Source organism: Ictidomys tridecemlineatus, chromosome X, assembly GCF_052094955.1.
Source record: "Ictidomys tridecemlineatus isolate mIctTri1 chromosome X, mIctTri1.hap1, whole genome shotgun sequence".
NCBI lineage: Eukaryota > Metazoa > Chordata > Mammalia > Rodentia > Sciuridae > Ictidomys > Ictidomys tridecemlineatus.
This window is the reverse complement of record NC_135493.1, coordinates 73,728,677-73,749,305: the sequence shown is the minus strand read 5'-3', so window position 1 is coordinate 73,749,305 and position 20,629 is coordinate 73,728,677. Positions and strand designations below refer to the sequence as shown.

Below are 20,629 nucleotides of genomic sequence, written 5' to 3'. Positions count from 1 at the left end.
ACTTAACAGCAATACTCCAACACAGTGACCAAAATATACACATCTTGTGATAAAGCTTGCAATTTTGAGCTAATGTAACTATTTTCTGTTTTGACAGGTCACTAAAGAGTCTTGATTCAAATGTTCTTCACAGTAGTCACTCCCACAGGATCACAAACTCTGACAATCTTTATTAAAGTATCAATTGAATCTCCTTTAGGTCAAGTTTCTGTAGAAGGAACCTAGAAAAAGGAACCTAGAGAAAGACTCCTCTTGTTTATAGTTGTCAAAACATGTGGTCATTTTTTAGTAATGGATAATCTCCCAGAGTAAAATATTACAGAACAGAATAAGAAACTCCAGATCCAAATTGTGCATGTATCTAAAAGGAAATGATGGATTATTTAATAAAATGTACTTAATAAATTCATTAACATTTGGAGCAGAAATTAAGTTAATTAAGTGTATACTCTACCTTACATTATAAATAAATCCAAGGCAGGTTAAGATTTTAAATATAAAACAAAACATTAACTAGAATAAAACATAGGTGATTATTTATTTGCTTTCCAGCAGGGAAGGCTCTGCTAAACCTATGAACATGAGCAGAGGCAAAACATACAAAAACACTGAGAGATCTGACTACATAAAAACATAAGATATCTTTATATCAAGATAAAATAAAGTTGGGGCTGGGGATGTAGCTCAAGCGTTAGCGCGCTCGCCTGGCATGCGTGCGGCCCGGGTTCAATCCTCAGCACCACATACGAACAAAGATGTTGTGTCTGCTGAGAACTAAAAAATAAATATTAAAAAATATTTTCTCTCTCTCTCTCTCTCTCTCTCTTCCCCCCCCCTTAAAAAAAGATAAAATAAAGCAAAAGAGAATTCTTGCCTAGTATGCACAAGGTCCAGCACCAAAAAAATAAATAAAAGCCAAAAAAAAAAAGAAAAAAAGCAAACTTCAAAGTGGTTAAGTCTTTATATCTGACAAAGAACTAGTATTCAAACTGTACTGAAGTTTCTATATATCAATAAGAATGAGTGAACACAACCCAATAGGGAAATAGAAAAAGGATATGAACAGGAAATACACCAAAACAAACAAAAGAACAATAAACATACACACACATATACAAATGTTCAATTCTATTAACAAAAGAAATTACAAATAAAAATTTAAATTAAATAACAACATTTACCTATCAAATTAGCAGAGGTTGTCTTTAAAAATATTCCAGTTTATTGAGGATATTAAAAGAAACATCCTTACACTGCCAGTTGAGGTCGAGGCCAAATAGGCAAAAATACATCAAAAGCCTTAAACATGCTCTTTTTTTGGTCCTGGGGAGTGAAACATTTTACCACTGAGTGGACATCCCAAGCCCCATTTTAAAAAGACTTATTTTGAGACAGGGTCTCCTTAAATTGCTAAGGCTGGCCTAAAACTTGCCATCCTCTGGCCTCAGTCTGCCGTGTAACTGGGATTTAGGACACATGTCACCATATCTGACTATGTTCATACATTTTGACCCAATAATGCCATTTAAAGGAATTGATCCTGAAGAAATAATCATAGATTCATAATAACCTTGTACATGGATATACATCTAAATGTTTTGTACAGGCCCAAAACATTGGAAAAAAACTAAAAGTCCACATGCACCAATAAGATAATGGTTACTCAAATTATGGCACATACATAATATTATTATTTTGCTGATAATCTTTTTTATATGATGGAATATTATTTAAGTACTAAAAACCATTTTATTTCAAAGAATATATAATGGCCTAGGAAAATATTCATGATATAAGTTAATGGAAGAAATATAAAATTACTTCAATACAAAAATCACATTCTTAAAAAAAATTTGGAGGGAAATACGCAAATGTAACACACACATGCAACTGGTTATCTCTGGAGGTACTTCTATAGATGCTGAAATGTGTTTACTTTATATTTTTCTGTATTTTCCAACTTTCTTCATATCCAAATTTGACACTTTTATATGCAGGAAAATAAATATAAAAGAGGGGTGGGGGAGGCAGATTAATGGGTCTAAGGAAAAAGCAAGAACATACTTGCACTAGAAGCTTCCCTGCAAGTGTGGCTCATTAATTGGTTTCCATACTGCTCATTCAACCAGTTCCAGACATATTCATAGAAATATATTTGCACTATGATCACCTGAATAGTTTAGACAAAAGTAGACCAAAAAATGCCTTGTTGAATGTAGCTATATCACATCTACCATTATTTCCCTGATCGATAGGCCTATGACCTTGTCTATTGAGAAAATTTATTTTGGTCAGGCTGACTTGTTTGACCTTGGTGAACCAGTACTGGGGTTCCTAGAGTTCACCACTCCTTTTTCTGAGTATTTATAAAACATTCTTAATAATCTTCTCTGGAATTTAACCCCAGATTTGAAATTCCAAGTCCCTAAGTACATATTTATATAAAATCTTAATTGTCTTCCTTCTTTTGGTCTAAAAAAAAATTTATGACTTAACTTCATATCAAATAGAAAAACTTAAAAGTCTCTAGGGTTATTCTTTTTAAAAATATATAAATTCAGTAAAAAGTAAACAAAAATTCACTTCAAGAGGACAAAAGCCTTATCATAGGATAGAAGGAAAGACAAACCCTTACTAAAGCAATATTATTAGTTCAAGACTGTAATTAAATAATAGGCAAAGTACAAACAGTAACTTGTAAACTGAATTCACAACTCACTTCCACTTATCTGACACTGAATTTGAGTTACAAAAACATTAGAGATCAAGATATGAATGGTGGGCTGGGGATGTGGCTCAAGTGGTAGTGCGCTTGCCTGGCATGCGTGAGGCCTGGGTTCGATCCTTAGCACCACATACAAACAAAGACGTTGTGACCACCAAATACTAAAAAAATAAATAAATAAATATTAAAACTCTCTCTCTCTCCCTCTCTCTTTTAAAAAAAGATATGAATGGTGTGAATATACTTTATATACAACCAGAGATATGAAAAATTATGCTCTATATGTGTAATATGAATTGTAATGCATTCTGCTGTCATATATAACAAAATAGAATTTTAAAAAGAAGAAAAAAATTAGAGATCATTTTGCATAGTCCCCACAATTTATATATCAGAAAATTGGGTCCGTAAAATCATTCAGGACCTTAAAGATAAATTCAGAACTAGAAGCCAGAGCTAGAAGCCATACACACAAAATGGGTATAAAAACAGTATTTTTTTACTTTCAGTGACAACAGTAAGGTCAAATTATTCTACTTCTACTTCTCTATTTAAAACAACAAAACAATTACTCTGTTGTATAATATAAGACTATAGCTTTAAACAAAACAATGTCAATATCAGGGTAAAGATTTCAACAAGGAACACATTAAATTAAAGGGAAATTCTAAAAAGCTATAATTACATAAAAAATAATTAATTCTCATTAGTATATATTATTCTGCTTCATCAGAAAGAAATGTTGTTTTACAGACACCAAAGACCCTAGGATTTTGACTCAAATTATCTAGCAAGGACAAGAAAGCACCTGTCTAAGGAGGTTCATCTAACTACCATGTCCTTGGGCTATATGGAACACTGAAAAGCAAAACACAAACACATATCCAGCTCCAGGGGACAAAACTTGAAAAAAGCTTAACATTTTTTTCTTCTAAGTTTACAACACAGGAAGAGCCTAAAAGGTTATATACCCTTTGGAAAAAGTCTGGCAGTTTATCAAAAATATTAAGTTACCTTGTGACCCAGCAATTTTACCCCTAGGTATAAATCCAAAAGAATTGAAGACACGTTCACACAAATATTCACATAGGAATATTCATAGCAACAGTATTCACAATAATTGAAAGGTAAAAATAGCCCAAATATCCATCAACAAAAAATGGATAAATTGTGGTCTAACCACAGAATGGAATATTATTCATCCATTAAAAGGACTGAAGTACTGATACATGCTACAACATGGGTGAACCTTGAGAACACTGCACTAAGTAAAAGAAGCCAGACACAAAAGGTCACATATTGTTTGATTTCATTTATATGAACTGGAAAACAGGGACAACTTTATGGAAACAGAAGTTTCCTAGGGCTGGGGGAAGGGGAGAAGTTGGTGTAAAATGGGGAGTGACTGGTAATGGGGAAAAGGCTTCCTTTTGGAATGATGAAAATTTCTAAAGTTGGTGGGGGGGAGTATCTCATGAAAATCAAGGTGAGATCCACAGAATAGAGGAAAGGGACCAGAAGATAGGGGGAGGCTGGGAAAGGAAGAAGTATTGGGGAGGAATATTAGCCAAATTATATTGTTATATCGTGTGCATGCAATAATAATGCCACCATTATGTACAACTATAAAAATGTGGAGAGAAAAAAGTTTTGAAAATTGTAATCAACAAGTAAATAATGACTGATTAACATGAAGTTATTTAGAGTCTTTACTATCTGATTTTTTTTTGTTTTGCTACAAAAAAAAGAAAATGTTCTAAAGTCAATTGTGGTATAGTTGCACATCTCTGAAAATTCTAAAAACTGTTGAACTGTACACTTTAAATGGGTATTCACTGTATGGTATGTGAATTACATTTCAATAAGCTGGTTCCCAAAATCCTGGGCCTTATCATTTCCATCAGGTCAGCATTCCTAGCTAAAATTATCTACAGCCAAGCCTTAAACCCTTCCAGCCTACTGAGTGATATGAGTGAGAGATAGTCACCTTCCTGGTTCCTTCTAATCACCTCAGTAATAACATGGTTTGGATTACTCTAGTCTCAAGTCAGTTTGGAAATGAGATGAGAATCAAATCAGGGGACCCAGGAAAGCAAACCAATGTCAACAATAAGCATATGAAAGATGTTGGACATCAGGGAAATGCAATTCAAACCACAATGAGATACTACTTCACACCCACCAGATGGCTAGAATCAAAAAGACTGACAATAACAAGCTTTGGGGAAGATGTGAAAATTGGAACCCTAACTCACTGCTGGTGTGAATGTGAAATTGTGCCACCTTGGAAAGTAGCCAAGCCATTTTTCTAAAAGTTAAACATAGAATGACCATATGATCCAGCAATTCTACCTTTAGGGATATATATCCAAGAGAAATGTAAACATATATCATGCAAAAAATGGCACATCAATGTTCATAGAGCCATTATTTGAAATAGCCAAAAAGTGGAAACAACCCTACTGTCCATCTATTGATAAACAAAATGTGATAAATATATATAATAGAATATTATGCTCCCCCTATCTTCTGGTCCCTTTCCTCTATTCTGTGGATCTCACTTTGATTTTCAAAAGCTTGTTATTGTCAGTCTTTTTGATTTTAGCCACATAAAAAGGTACAAAGTATTTGTAGTAAATGCTACAATACAGAAGAACTGGCAATATTATGCTAAGTGAAGGAAGTTAGTTCCCAAATATGATATACTATATGATTCTTTTATATGAAATATTCAGAATAAACAAATCCATAGAAACAGCAGATTAGTGGTTGCCTGGAACCAAGATTGGGAGGAGTGATGATAAAGGGGTGGTGAAGATTATAAAAATCAGTTGCAACAATGGTTGTACAACTTTGTGAACATTCTATAGATCACTAATATATACCTTTAAATAAGTGAATTGCAAGGAAACAAAAAATGATGACAGGGGTACTATAGCTCAGGTGGTACAGCACTTGCCTAGCATGACCAAGGCCCTGGGTGCCATCTCCAGTACTTAAAAATGACAAATATAATTCCATTTCACTTGAAGAAGTGAGAAATGCCTATCTACCGCATTAATATTCTTAAGCCTGCACACATTTGTTAATAAGTCTAGCAAACCCAACTCCCACTTTGTTGCTCCTCCTGGGATTTTCCCAACAGTATCATTTCCTGGTAATCTTCCTAAATTCACTTTCCTTTTGCAGGAAAATGGTCTCCCCTGGGGCCTCCAGAAGCCCCTTTACCCCAGGTTACTTCTTCCTTTGGGTCAGGAGTTTGTGGCCATCAAGATTGAATAGCTGAGATTTTGGAGTTGGTTTAACTCCATTTGTTAACAACAGCTTCTGGCACCTGAAAAATCTCAAGAGTGGTATCTTTTGCTGTGACCAAATATATCTCGGTAGAGAGAGGGGTTCACAGTTTCCCACTGCAGTAGGAGATATCTCTGGCCTAATGGCAAAAATCCTGAATCCAAAGTTCTCAGGAAATCTGACTTCAAATTTTGATTCTGCCCCTTACTTATTATGTGACCCTCAGTAAGTTACTCAATCTCTCTCATCCTTACTTTCCTCATCTGCAAAATGGGAAAATACCACCTATCCTGCATATTTTTAGGTTATCCTTTAGGGATAATGATGTTATCCTTTAGGGATAACCTAAAGATGAATGCTTACAAAAGTGTCTAGAACATGGATACTTAATTCAGTTCAACAAAATATGTGCCAGGTTCCAGACAAGGTGCTGGGGACACAAAGATGAATACAATACTAACTTGTCTTCCAGTTGTTCACAGTGTATAAATGCTGTTACCAGGAGTTTATTTTCTTTCTTCCTCATCTTAGCCTTCTTTTACAATGACGGTATAAGTTTCAGAATATTTTTTGCCTTTTCACCTCTGGGCTCTCAAGAGAGATCATGCTGATAGGGTAGCGGTAATGTTTACATGCTTCATTCTCAAACACAGGGAGTTGGGATAGTTACTTAAATGTTGTAGGGAAAATATTCCTTCTATGTTTTCAAGTTATTGTCAACAGTGATCACTAACTTTCCCAGTTTTTTTCTTTTTTTAACTTTTTTTAGTTGTTGATGGACACAATATCTTTATTTTTATTTGTTTTTATGTGGTGCTGAGGATCAAACCCAGTGCCTCACAAGTGCAAGGCAGGCACTCTACTGCTGAGCCACAACCCCAGCCCCTAACTTTCCCAGTTTTCATGGTATAAGTATGCTTATTCAGCACCTTAAAATAAGTAATCGAAAAACTCTAATTCTCTCTCACTCAGTATACCTCCACCCTATTTGGATTTATATTGCAATTGAAAAGACTGGTCACAAAGTATCACTTCCCAGTTTAGCTACCTTAGTGACCAATTTCTGGCTCACCCTCTTGATTTGGAGATCAGGTTCTATTCTAAAAACCAAAAGACTCTCCAGAAAAATACCAGCACAGTATATATAAGCAGAGGCTGACATATAGTAACTACAGGGGAAATACAGGAGATCTCAAAATGTTATAATAACACCAAGCCCATCCTTCCCTTGATGGAGCAATTCCACAAGTCACAGAAAAATATGTTTTTCTTTTCATTTTAGAATAGATTGGAAGAAACCCTTTGCCAAGCAAGAGCCAGTTGTTTAAATTTTTGATTTGAATTTTAAGCAGGATTATACATGCCTAAGAACATCATGCTATTTTTAGCTAATAGGTAGGATTGCTGTGTCCACAACAGTTTGGAGCAATCAGGAGCAAAACTATCAAACATCATCTCTCACTATGGTACCTTATCATTTTGTTCTTCTCTTTCTATTTTAACATTTTAAAAAGCTTCATCATGAAAACACTTGTAAAGCACACATACTAGACACAATACAAAGTTTAAATAAAAAGACATCGTTCCTATGTTTTATTATGGCTTTAATTCACATTAAACAAACCAGATATATGAGAGAAGCTCAAGTTTAGAGCATTCTCAAGTTGCCATCCAGCCCCTAAGTGTCCAAGGAGATACACTAGGAAGCAATTGTCCTAAACCTATCATCACCCTTCCAGTGCTTGCACTCTTTATGTATTAAAAGGAAAATGGTAATGAAAAAGTTCTCAAACTATCTGTGGTGACAGAGGCACAACTGTGTATCACTGAATTGTATATTTAACTGGGGGAATTGTGCAGTATATTTACCTAAAATCTCACTAAAGTCATTTAAAAAGGGAGGAAAATGTTCTTACTCAGTTCTAATTAGTCAAACCTATTTTTTAAGCTTTCACACTAAAGCTTATCTCGCTAAAGGCTGTTCTGGTTTGGCAATATTGCCTCAGTGCACAGTACCTTTTTCCACATATCTTTCTTTCTGTTGTTGCTTCCCTACTCTCTCTTCTGTTATTTCCCCAATAGTTTCCTATTACTCTTCTAGTGTGAACTAGGTCTTAGGGTCTCTCAGTTGTTATAACCATGTATCAACTGGTGGACTTCAGGATTAAATGAATTGCTGACCCTGGACAACTTCCCCTTCATGACCTTAGGCAAGTCACATCCAACTGTCCTGTGCTTATTCCAGTCTGCAGGATCAGGGGTTGGACCACATGATCCTTTCCAGCTCTCACATTCTATGTGGGAAAAATCCAAACAACGAACACTTACTTGGCTGATAACATGCAAAGTTGCTGCCATTTTTTCCAATACACATACACTTGGATTATTCAATATTTAAATACCTACCATGATGCAATCCTCCAAATAACCATATTTAATATATTTATGAAATGATCAACATGGGGTCCTTATTTTTAAAAACAAGCACTTTATCAAAGAAAATTCAGAGCAAATGCTTGATAGTCCCTCTAGACCTGTCTCTGAGGGTCCATTTTCAAATAAAAAAAAAGGAAAAAAGCTTTTAAATGCCAGATCCCTGTTGAATTTGGCAAACCAAAGAAAGAAATAAGATTGGGATAGCACTGCCTTAACAACAGTGATTAAACTAAAATCCTAAGAGGAAAAAAAAGGCCCTATGTATCAAGTGGTAGAAAGACCTGACACAAGACAGCACCTCAACCTCAACTCTCAGAAATATGCTCAGAGAGCAAATGAACACCACAGGAATCCCTCTACCCTGGATAATTTACAGCTTTTTATACAAACCCGTTGCATTTCCCCAACAAGTCACAGAAACATGTAGTCACCAGTTTCCAACATACCACCACCAAATTCACAGTATTATTTCCATGTGCCCAACATCAGAGAGTAAAAGTGAAAGAAACATCAATTTCTCCTACACACACACACACACACACACACACACAGAGAGAGAGAGAGAGAGAGAGAGAGAGAGAGAGAGAGAGAGAGAGAGAGAGAGAGAGAACTATGCAAGAGAAACCATTTCCTTTGTAGAAACTAAGTTGTCTAAGTTGTGGACATGTAATGGATAAATATTAGTTACTAATAAAAATCCAACGGTTAGGGTTAGCTCTCTACTGAGAATCAAACAACACACGCATAAATGATGAAAACAATAACCCTAAGGTGTGATCCTTGTCAGTAAGCTGAATGCCAAACATGGAGAGAAATGACTCAAAGTGTCCATTTGCATCCCTCTTTCCCACTACCTCAGACCAACAAGCTCTCCTGGTAGTTACCTCCCTACTCTGTGTCCCTATCCAAGAAGTCATGCAAAAGGTAGCAGGCTCTCTCTTTTTTTCCCTTCAGGCCCTGGGGGCACAGAACCAGCGTGGGGGAGGGGGCGGAAAGGACAAAGGTGGACACTTTCGAGCCCTCTCAACTTTGTCCTCGGGCTCCCACTGTCTTGTCTCTCCCCTTCTCCTCACAGAACTAGAGCACCTGCCAGAGACAGGTCCCCTCCTTCATGTTACTAACCAGATCACAGGGCCTAGGTGTCCAAGGAGCTCAGGCGCTGTACCTCTAAGGGACAAAGGCCAGGCTTACAAAGAGAAGGGGAGGCGAAAGAGTAGGGACGGAATGAAACCTTTACTAACAAAAGGAAGGGGGCACTAGAATACCAACCCAATCGCTGGTGTTCCCCGGAGGTTAGGTGAAATGTGTGTGGGGGAAGGGGAAGGTTTAGAAAATTCCTCAGGGAAAGAGGGCGCAGCAGCCAGCAGGAAGGAGGATGCAGACACTGAGGCTCTGGGGTGCGAGGGGGGCACAGTTCATGGGTGAAGAGAGGTGATGGCAAAGAGGTGAAGGCCAGACAGGACCCAGTGGACAGAGCAACACCGCGCAGTGCTGCCTGGGGCCAGAGAGGGACCCTCAGGAGGTGCTGAGAAGGGGGCTGGGGGCCCGCGGTGAAAGTATTCGGGTAAGAAGGCAGAGTTGGGGACGAAGTGTTGGAAAAGAGACTGAGAACAGAACCGTAGAGAGGCTGGGGGGGGACTGTGAGGGGGCCTGACCCCTGTCCGCCCCACCTCACCTGGCGCCGGGTCGGAGTCCAGGTCTAGTGCTGAGAAAGAACCAGCTCCAGCCAGTCCCTCCGTCCCGCGCGGGAGACCACGGACACAAAGCGGGGCGCGCGGGAGGAGGGGAGAGAGAAAGAGGGAGAAGGAGGGGGAGGGGAAGAAGGAGGAGGAGACGCCTGAGGCGCGCAAGGGGGAGAAGGAGGGGCGCCCGCCGCCCTTCGCCTGGGTCAAGGGGCGGGGCGTGCGCCTGGAGGCCGAGCACTGCCGGCCAATGGTCATCCCGCCGGCCTGAAGGATAGGGCGCGCCTTCTCGCAGCTCACCTCGGCACCAGCACCTGGGCCTCTTCTGGCCTCAGCCAATCAAACGCTTTCATTTGTATAACTGGCCCCGCCCATTCACCCCAACCAGGGCACTACTTGCTGAGAATACAAAGAAGGCACGCATCCCCAAAGCGAGAGGTGGTCGACTCCCGACGCCCTACCCCAAGGGCGCAGTATCCCCTTTCAGCATGTTTACCGGCCTTCTAGGTGAGGGGAGGGGGTGGAGTCAGAGAAATTTGGCTCAAGACCCCTTAAGAGATGGGAATTCTTTTTTCCCTGTGGGCCTTCTAATCCAGAGCTGCTCTTCTTTTACAGGGCACACAGTTCCCTGTCTTCACCTCTGAGTTCTCCGCCTCCCCTCCCATTTTTCCGGTTGCCCTAATCTCTGTGCTTCAACCCGTAGGCTGCTGCCCACTACTGGCCTTCTGCTGCACTGCATCCCTCATCAGTAGGGTCTGAGCACAGCCTTCAAAGCCGCCCCAGCCAACCCCTGTCCAGAAGGAAAAGGAGAGACAAAGAGATTACTGCACTAGGATAGCAGGGACCTGGTCAAGTGGCTCTGTACCACCAATAATTAGCATAAGTGCAAACTCCCCAGCCAAAGCATCTCTTCCCACCTTCCCTTCTCCTACCTTCAGGTCTGTACTGGGCCACAATGGTGACTGACTGGCCAGCCCGTTTCAGAGCAGCTGCAGCCTGCTCATGAGTTGCATTCCTCAGGTTCACTCCATTTACCTGACCAAAGAGAGGAGTCATGAGCCACTCCAAAAGCAAGAAAGGAAGTCCTCTGTCCTACCAGTTAGAAGGAAATGTCCTTCTCAAAATTCCATCCTTGCCCCCTAAATGAAACCTGAAGGACACAACATCTGTAGTGCAATAATTATCTTTGTAGGAGTCTAATGCCAATCAGGGTTAAGATCCAAGATATATTCATTTCCTCCTTAAGGATAAGTCTGGTCTTGGTCCCCTGTCCCTCACTAAGGATATCTATAAAGACAATGTATGTTTTCTCTAGTCCTTAGCTCTTGCCTCATCTCAAGAAGCTTTCTTTAAGGAAGCAAGGTCTCCCCTCCTCCCATTCAGACTGGCACAGCTCCCATCCTCCCACCTCGCCTTTGTCTCACCGATAAGATCCGGTCTCCCCTGCGCAGCTCCCCACTCAGGTCGGCTGGGCCTCCTGCCAGGATGAAGGAGACAAAAATGCCTTCTCCATCCTCTCCTCCTACGATGTTGAAACCTAGGCCTGTAGAGCCTTTGTGTAGGATGATCTTGCGGGGCTCTCTGGTGGGAAAGGAATGGAGACACAATGGAGGTCAGGACAAAAGGAGATAGGAACTGTTGTCCCTGTCAGGGCCAGCCTGGAAAAGGACCCATACATGCTGTAGGGAGTAAGGACTTAGGTCTATATGTATGATGCCCAGTTCCTCCCTTTATCTCCTGAAACCTGCTTGACTGCTCTTTGTTGTCAGATGCCCAGTTTCAGTTCCTCTTCTCTCCTTGTTCTTGAGGCCTTGGCATCAACTTCCCAATGGACAGCTCTCTCTCTATCAGGTCAACAAACCCGTACCCTGAACTCTAGAACCCAAATCCCAGAGCCCACTCACCAGTCCTCTTCCTCCCCAGAGCCTCCTATCCTATGGACCCTGTCACAGACCCTGGGCCACAAGAAGAGGAACATGTCAGGGACAGTGGACTCACCCTGAGTTGACTGCACCTACCATCCACAAAATGTGCATACTTACTTCACATCTGCCCCTCTGCCATCTCAAATTTCCACCCACCAACCATGACCCTTCCTACCTTCCCCAAGAACATATTTAATAAACCACTAGGTACCCTAATAGGTGATATGGGAGACAGAGATGAAGAAATCCCAGGTTCTCAAATGATGCTTAGGGATCATGAAGAAAGGGGATAAGCACATGAAAAATGTGACTAAAACTAATCATATCCGTGGAACCCCTTTCTAAATGGTCACAGTGTGATCAGGTGAGAGCAAACTTCCACACATATACTCACATACAACCCGACTCCCAGCACATTTCCAGGCCCACTTGTTACAAGCATCTTTCCTCAGAGAAGCCCTGAGTCCCAAATGAGGGTCCCCCTTTCTCGGTCCCAGTCTCAGATGTGAGGCTCCCTCCCTGAGTCCCCGATGCTCTGGTTCCCAACCTTCCACTCCTACCTGGCATCCCCTCCAGGCCGCAGGGAGCGGAGCGGCCAGGCCCACCTCTGCGAAGCCCTCCTCCAGGCCGAAGCTGAGGCCGAGCCCAAGCCCAGGGCCAAGCCGGAGCCTGAGAACTTGCGGGCCCTCTCCATGGCTCCTCTGGCTCTCCCCCTGTCTGCCTACCCTTCCGGCTCTACCGCCGTCTGCCCAGCAGCCTACCAGGCCCCACCCCGCAAACCTGTCCCCCGGAATCCCGGCTGGCCGGACCAGTTCCACCGCGGGGCTCAGCCGCAGCCACGGTGGGGCGGGGCCATTCCCCGTGAGGCCACCGGGCCTGCTGGCCTCTCAGAATCCCCCCAACCCCACTGGCTGAACTGCTTTCTTCAATAATTTGGAGTGGCTGGAGCACAGGGGGGGCGGGGGTGCAAACTATGTCAAGGCAGGAAAACCCACAGCACCCACCTCCTCAGCCCCTAAACGCTCCACCCCACCCTTTATCTGCACTTTCGGATCGGGGCCACTCGGTCGGCGCTCCCCCTGATGGTAGAACTTGTCTTTGCAGCCACCTCTGTTCCTCTCTAGGTCAGAGAGGGGCCCCCTGCCAAGACGTCACAGCTAAGGGCAATGAGGGCCAGAATACTCTTCTTTGCAAGAGGCCTGTCGCAGGCCAGAAATGATTCCTCTCCTCCCCCCTCCATGGGCCAGATGAATGGGGCGAGGGTCTTACCTGGTGAAGTCCTCCTCGGCCAGCATGTGCCTGGGGATAGGAGAGTAGCGAGTGGGGGGGACCTGAGGAGGAGCCGGGTAGCTGACCTTGCTCTCCACCGCCCCGAGATAACCCAGGCTGGAATTATGGCTTATGTGGTTGTCAGCCAAGGCGGTAAAAGCTGGGGTCAAGTAAGGGAGAGAAAAGTTCAGGATTGTTCCAGGCAGGTACCTACCCCAACCCCCTTCCAAGGAATTTCCCTCACACCCCTTCTCAGGTCTCTAGGAAGAGATGCTGATTCCTTAGGCACCCCCCCTCCCTTGGCCATCCACCCCCTAGGGTTCCTCCTCCGCAGTCCCTTTCTAAATCCTGGGCTCACTCCTGTAACTCTTAGAAAGAGCTGAAGTCAAGGCAGTCTACAAAGAAAGGCCTGACTAGAGGTGTGACTAATAATAATCCCTCACATCTCTGTAGCCTAATACAGTTTTCCAAGGGCTTTCTCCTCCATGATCTCATTTGATCCTTGTACCAGTCCTATGAGGAAGGCAGCACTATATCATTAGCTTTTTGCCAAAGAGGAAAGTAAAGACAGGTGAAAAGGACTTGTCCAAGGGCACCCAGCTCCAAGGGATACAGCTGGGATCTGGACTCAGTTCTGAGCACTATCTCCTGCACTTCCTCTTTTTTTTAAAAAAATATTTTTGTAGTTGTCGTTGGACACAATATCTTTATTTTATTTGTTTACTTTTAATGTGGTGCTGAGGATCAAACCCAGGGCCTCACACATGCTAGGCTAGCATTCTACCGCTGAGCCACAATCCCAGCCCCCCCCCCCCACTTCCTCTCTTCACAAGGGACACAAACAAACTTCCCCTCCCCAAAAGCAGGAGCACAGCCTGAGGCCAGGGAAGGAGCCAGAGAGTACGTACTGCTGGCGTAGTCAGGGGGAGCGTACATGTCGTTGAGGTGGAGACTGCCTGGCTTAGCCACTTTCAGATAGACCATATCAGATGTATTCTTCAGTGAGGCTACAGCTTCCTCGTGCCTCACATCCTGTAGATTGGTGTTGTTCACCTAGAAAGGGAGAAGCCTCAGCCTGGGAATTGGGAGAAAGGAAGGCCTCTCTCTAGGCTCCGGAGGGGTGCCCTTGCAATGAAATTCAATGGTGTGCTAACAGAGGTCCAAGTATAGTGCTGTGAGGACACAAGACAAGCAGGAGGAAGGGAAAGAGCAGGTGAGGGAGCCCCTGCCACAGAGAGAACTAGGGACTTGGTATGAGAAGATATTCTTTTTTTTTTTTTGAGAAGATATTCTTGAAGTACCCCAAGATGCCTCATCCCCAGTGAGGTTTAGGTGGAATGACAGGGTGCTAGAGCTCCTCCTCCCCACCCTACCATTTGGGCATCCCCATGAAGCCTGTCTCACCGCCAGCAGCCGGTCCCCAATCTGTAGGCGTCCATCCTTCTGAGCAGCTCCCCCCTCAATGATCTTGGTGATGTAGATGCTGTTGTCTCCTGGGATGTGCTGGTTGCCAATGCCCCCAGCAATGCTGAAACCCAGGCCTGGGAGATAGTCAGCAGGGAGTGAGAGAGGGTCACAGAGCAGGTTAGAGTGTTTGGTCAATCCCAAAGCTAATTCCCTTCCTCCAGCCAACCCACTGGCCCCTCAGGAGCACCCCCCAGGAATCCCAAACACTAGGCTGCCATCCCAAGGTCAGTAAGGGTGAGACCTGAGGTCAAGAAAGAAAGCTATGAGCTGGAACTGGAGGAGTCACACAAGGAGTAAGGCCATTCCCTTCCATTCCCCATGGGGCCAGTCAAGACCTGGGGCTGGGGCTCTGGCTAGAGCACAGGAACCCAGAGGGCCGCACCTTTGGGCCCTTTGAGCAAGTTGACCTCCATGATGGTCTCGGGTGGGGGCTGTCGCCTCCGCACCACCAACCGCACCACAGGACCTGCCTCCTTCAACGCCTCCACGGCCCGGCTGTGCACCACCTCCGACACGTCCACCTCATTCACCCGCAGAACACAGTCATTCACCCTGCGGGGGAAGCCCGAGAGGCATGACACTGTGCCACAGCCCCTCCACCCCCTCTCCCACATCCTTCCCCTCCTGCCCACTCCTCTTCCTCCTCCTCCATCCTCTCCCTCTCCCCATATCAGATCTAATGGAAGGGTCATCCTGCCAGGCTGGCCCTCCTCCCTTCCTCTCCATCCCACCCCTGACACCCACAATTCTGCTTCCAGTATCTCTCACCCTAGCCTTCCATCCATGGCAGCTGCTCCACCAGGGATGATCTTGGTAATAAAGATTCCAGGGTCATCAGGGACATGGGGGTTGTCGATGCCACCTGCAATACTGAAGCCCAGGCCAGAGTTGCCCTGTGGAAGGGGGTGGAAGGGCACATTCTATTCACTGTGAGGGCACAAAGGAAGGTTCTAGGCAGCACCCCCCCCCTTTAGACCCAAAGAAAATTTTCCAGGCCCCCTTGGTAGGCTGGTGGACATTTGTCAGAAACTCAGCAGGCTCCCAGCCTGTGCTGACCATTCTGGCAGTGAGGCCTCAGCAAACCCATCCCCTCCCCAATTCCCCAGGCCTCAGCGAGCAAGGTCAATTAATATTTGTTAGGGAGTTGATTGATTGATGCAGTGAAGTGGCTCTGAAGGCTGCTGTTTCCCTGTCCTCTCAGTGCAGGTTCCTCATGAGTGTTGAAACTGGTGTTCAAGGCCCTCCCCTCTTTTGACTTCAGCCCTCTCCTCCCCTTTCATCCTCTCCCCACAGGCAGACTCACCCGTTCGAGTACTATCTCCTCATATTTGAACATGCCATCACTGCCATTCACCTAGGGGAAGACACAGGCAGCTCGCTCAGTGCCTCTTGCCCTCCCAGTCATCTGCCCTTTGGTCAACCTGCCTCCTCCCCTCCCCCACTCCCACAGAGTAGAGGGCCCACATACATCCCAGGTCACCTCTAGGCCACAGATGGGGACAGGCTGACCCCAAGGGGGCCACTCCCCTCCCCTTACATCCAACCATATCAGGCCAAACCCAGCTGCTTACTTAGCTCGGATCAATTGTCTGGGACTGAGCCAGTCAGTGGTGCACTCACCAAGAGGCTGGGCTCCAGGGCCTCAGGGTTCACTAGGAGGGGTGCAGGGCTGGCCTAAGGGGGGTGGCAGAAATGGAGCGTGGGGGGCAAATTGCACCACACCCTGCTCCATAGGGGGTACCCAGAGGTCTGGCCAGAGAACCCCTCCCCTTCTGAACATAGCTCCCCCTGACTTGTGGACCATAGAGTCCTACCATGTAAGAAAGCAGACAACATCTTATCTAACCCCCTCATGTGACAGATGGTGACATCCAAGAGAGGATGTGGAATGTGCCTAAGGGCACAATGGGAGTTAGTGGCAGAGCAGGCCCTAGAACCTGGATATCCAGGTGCTGTTTGGATTAAAGCAAGCTGTCAAGGCCATCATCCCCTTTCTCCAGAAGAACTCATGGGAAAAAAGGAAAGTTGTTCCCTTCAGAGTACCTTATGAACCCTTACTCTACACCATCTTCAGGGCCTCCAACAACACAATTCCTCAGGACTGGACAAAAGTCAAAGTCCTAATCCATTTTCTACCAAGGGACTGTTGATTCTTTGTATGTTCCAGCAGAAATGGCCAGGGTGGGATCTAGTCAGGATTCAGAGGCAAAGCCAGGGCAGGACAGGAACAGAGTAGACACTGTTCTTCATGAGGTGAGGGATAACATGGTGACCCACAGACTGATTACCAGCAGAATTCCGCGTGGTTTTCAATACACAATAGCCACGGAGAGGCAATGGAAGGGGTCAGAAATGCAGGGTTGATTTGACCAACCCACAGAGATGGCCTCCCAGACAGGACATATATGTGGCCACTTTTCAAGTGGAAATCTGATTCTGGACAAACAAGTAGCACCTGCTCCCTGGTTCCCAATCGCATTTGCAAGAATGAAGAAGTTCTCTTGCCTCTCTCCCCAGGCAATCTGGCACCTCCCCCCTTCTTTTGTTGGCTAGGTTGTCCCTTTCCTAATCCCTAGCCTCCACTCCAGAAGAGAGCTAGAAAACCAGAGTGGGGGCTCCTTTGAGCACCCTGCTGTGCTTCCCCTTCCTGCCTCCACCCCCTGCAGCTTTAGTTTCAGCAGACAGGGGGGAGAGAGAGAGAGGCTAGTCATGCCTCTGCCGTTTGGGGATATGGCTCCCAAGACTTCATGCCCTGCAGCCCTGGAAGGAGATTAGAGGTCTCCAGCTATAGCTTCACCCTGTTCCTGATCCCAGGAGGAAGAACGGATGGTATCTTCAGAGACCCAGAACCAACACAGCTGCTTGAAGTACCATGCAACAGACATACAAGCAAAAGGACACCCATTTGGTTCTTGTATGCATCTGGTGTACCATGTGTGCCCACATGTGACAAGCCATGCCTCAAACCCAGTTCAAGTGGTACCCAGAGACTTCCACTTCCCATTGGTCTACCCTCTAGTCCCCACTCCACCCTCATTCAGGGACCTTGCTTCCAGGGCCAAGGAGTCATCCAGGGATCAGCTCCAGGAAAGACATCTTAGTCAACTGGTATAGCCCTGGGATTGGTACCTGTCTTCAGCTGGGCAGGACAAGTATAAGAAAGTGTTTGCAATGGAAGGGCCAAAGGACAGAGGGGCAAAGGAAACAAGGGGACTTGCTGGAGAGGGCAAGGGGCAAAGTCAAGGGGCTGAGGTAAGAGATGCAGGAAACAGTAAGTATGGACAGACAGAAGGCCAGAACTGAGGATTCCTCTCTCCAGGAAGTCCCCACCTTTGCTTCTGAGCGAGAGCACATCCTATCCCCAGAGGAAGACAGAGGCAGCCAGAACGGGTCATCAGCTTGGGGCAGTCAGCACCTGCCCTCAACAGCAAAGCCTCCTCCTCCTCTCTCCCCACCCTAGGGGCTGCAGAGCCGAATAGCCAGACAGGCCTTCCGCCATGCATGCCAGGGACCTGGCTCTGCCGGCCCAGCCTCCATTTTGCTGCTTCTCCCACAGATGCTCCTTCCATTTTCTAAGCTGGCAGTTTAGTCTGGGAGTGGAAGCCGGAGTTGTGCCCAGCACCCAGAGGCTCCCAAGCTGTGCCAAGTCAGGACTGGGGGGCTAAGTTCTCCCACATCTGGAGCTGCCCAAGGGGGACATGCCCTACTGGGGCCAGTCCCTGCACCAGGGCAGCTGCCCCTTGCTTGGCTCCAGGCACCATGCCTGCTCTGGAGCGAGAAAGCTTGCTTCACCCCCCCAACCCCCAGCACACACACTTCAGAGCTGCTTGGACAAAAGAGTCTGTCCTTCTCAGCAGCCTCTCAGCCTTGCTTGGGACGTGTCTCTCGCCTCCTCCCCCTCCCCTCCCTTGCCTGTCAAGCACTGCTCACCAGGGACAACACACACACAGACACACACACACACACACACACACACACACACACACACGGGTACACACTCTGGCAGCCACATGCTCACACACATATACATGTAACCACACACACATGGGCAAACCCAGCTATCCCTGCAGCCTCATCTATAGAGACACCTCCACATTCAGAGAGACATCCCCACACGTCCATGTGCACATTCACACACAAAGGGACTGGGACTGAGAGGACTCATGGCATCGAGGGATGAAGCTCAGCAAGCCCGGCACATGGGCTTCTCTACATAAGACTCACAGGCGCTCCATTGCCTTCCTCCACATACCCCAACATACATACACACATACACATATGTCACCCCTACGCAGAGTACCATGCCCCCTCCTCCCCTCCTGTGGAGACACACACAACCCCCGCAGAACCTCCCGCCCCCTGCCAGACACAGAGACACTGCCAAACCCCCGCACTGAGACAAACCCAATTCCCCCACACAGGAAAATGTGCCCCTCCGCCATACCTTCACCCCTTGACACACACAGCTCCTCCCAATCCCCTCCGAATGGAGACCCCCTGAACACACACACACAGGGAACCGCACGTTCCCAACCACCTCTCTTTGCTCAGCTGCAATGCTAAGGCTCGGGGATCCACAGGCTTGGAGCCCCAGCAATCCCTGCTGCACCCCAGGCCTCTAAGGCACCCACTTTCCAGCCCTCCTGAATTGCCCCACCAGCGCCCCCCACCTCCGCTGGTCCATACCTGCTCATACCAGTCCCGGTTGGTACAGGTGCATTCAGGCCACCAGCTGGGGCCACTGCCGTTGAGTTTGGGGGTGCTCTTGCCTGGGACTGGCTTAGGGGGCACTGGCCCCACATCCCGGCCGGTGGGGATGAGCTTGGCCTTGGTGCGAGGAGTGGGGGTGGCCCCTGCCTGTGAGGGCAGGGTCTGCGAGCTGTAGCCCCCATAACTGGAGCTGGCCCCATTACCCCCACCTGGCCCATAGGGGTCGGGCACCTGCCAATCCCCGTAGCCAGGAGGTTCGAGGCGCCGCAGGGCGGCCAGGCGGGTCACTTCATAGCACTCGGGGCACTTACAGCAGTGCTGGTGCTTGTGCATGGCACTGCCCCCCGCAGCTCGGACCCCCCAGCCCACGCCAGTTTCCACACCGCCGCCGCCGCCGGGCTCCCGGGCACACTCACACTGCTCGGACCAGGAAGGGGGGGGCACCCGTGGGGGCGCCCGGGCAGAGCGGGGCCTGGGGCCGGGAGGGCGTCCGGGGGCCTCTGCCCCCACGCTGCCCCGCACCCATGGCTCCCCCTCTAGCACTGGTGGCTCCGTGTCGCCCGTCGTGGCTTCTGGGCCAAGGCCCAGCGGCAAAGAAGAAGCGGGAGCCCAAGCAGAGACTGGGTGCAACGAGGACCGCTTCTGCTCTGGTCCCCAGGATGGATCTGAGTGGAGTCAAGAGCATCTCTCCCTGGCTCCCTTCTCAGTTGATTCCAGCCAATCAGGGCGCAGAGTTAGGCAGCGGCAGCGGCAGGAATGCTAAACAGCAGCTCCTTAAAGGAACAGAGGCAGCAGCGTCCCCAGGCTCAGCCCCAGCTCCTCGGATCTCTGGGGTACTGTCCCCCTAGTGTAGGAGCAGAGGACTAGGACCAAAGGAAAGCTCGAGCGCGCGATCTCATCCCCCTATGTCCCCAATTTTAGCCCGTTCCCCTTCCACTCCGCCCCACCCCATCTCCAAGAGGGAGTTGCATAGAGATGCTCAATGGGTCCCCAGGCTTGCTCTGATCTGGGGCCACCAGAAGTAAAGACTTGAGGGAGCAGAACTGACCGAAAGGACATTGGAACAGAGTGAGAAAAGTCCTCTTTCCTACAGGGGACAAGCATATAAGGTAACATATGAG

The 20,629-nt window shown here is 46.7% G+C and overlaps 1 protein-coding gene across 6 annotated transcripts in view; it reads right to left on the bottom strand.

Annotated features, from left to right (window-relative positions):
• Positions 1 to 20,190, bottom strand: part of Dlg3 (discs large MAGUK scaffold protein 3) — a 56,086-nt gene extending 35,896 nt beyond the window's left edge. For 2 of the 6 annotated variants that reach the window (XM_040282015.2, XM_005339981.5), the window contains exons 1-9: positions 19,485 to 20,190; positions 16,102 to 16,152; positions 15,567 to 15,691; positions 15,181 to 15,350; positions 14,736 to 14,872; positions 14,240 to 14,384; positions 13,332 to 13,491; positions 11,562 to 11,718; positions 11,070 to 11,172 (exon numbers count right to left, since the gene is read on the bottom strand). In XM_040282015.2, the coding sequence (XP_040137949.1) occupies positions 11,070 to 11,172; positions 11,562 to 11,718; positions 13,332 to 13,491; positions 14,240 to 14,384; positions 14,736 to 14,872; positions 15,181 to 15,350; positions 15,567 to 15,691; positions 16,102 to 16,152; positions 19,485 to 19,841 (1,405 nt within the window). In that variant the 5' untranslated portion in view covers positions 19,842 to 20,190. Of the gene's footprint in view, positions 1 to 10,130; positions 10,382 to 11,069; positions 11,173 to 11,561; positions 11,719 to 12,622; positions 13,056 to 13,331; positions 13,492 to 14,239; positions 14,385 to 14,735; positions 14,873 to 15,180; positions 15,351 to 15,566; positions 15,692 to 16,101; positions 16,153 to 19,484 lie in introns of those variants that run through there. The other 4 variants (XM_040282010.2, XM_021719926.3, XM_005339982.4 and 1 more) reach the window with 4 other exon arrangements.
• Positions 20,191 to 20,629: the final 439 nt, after the last annotated feature.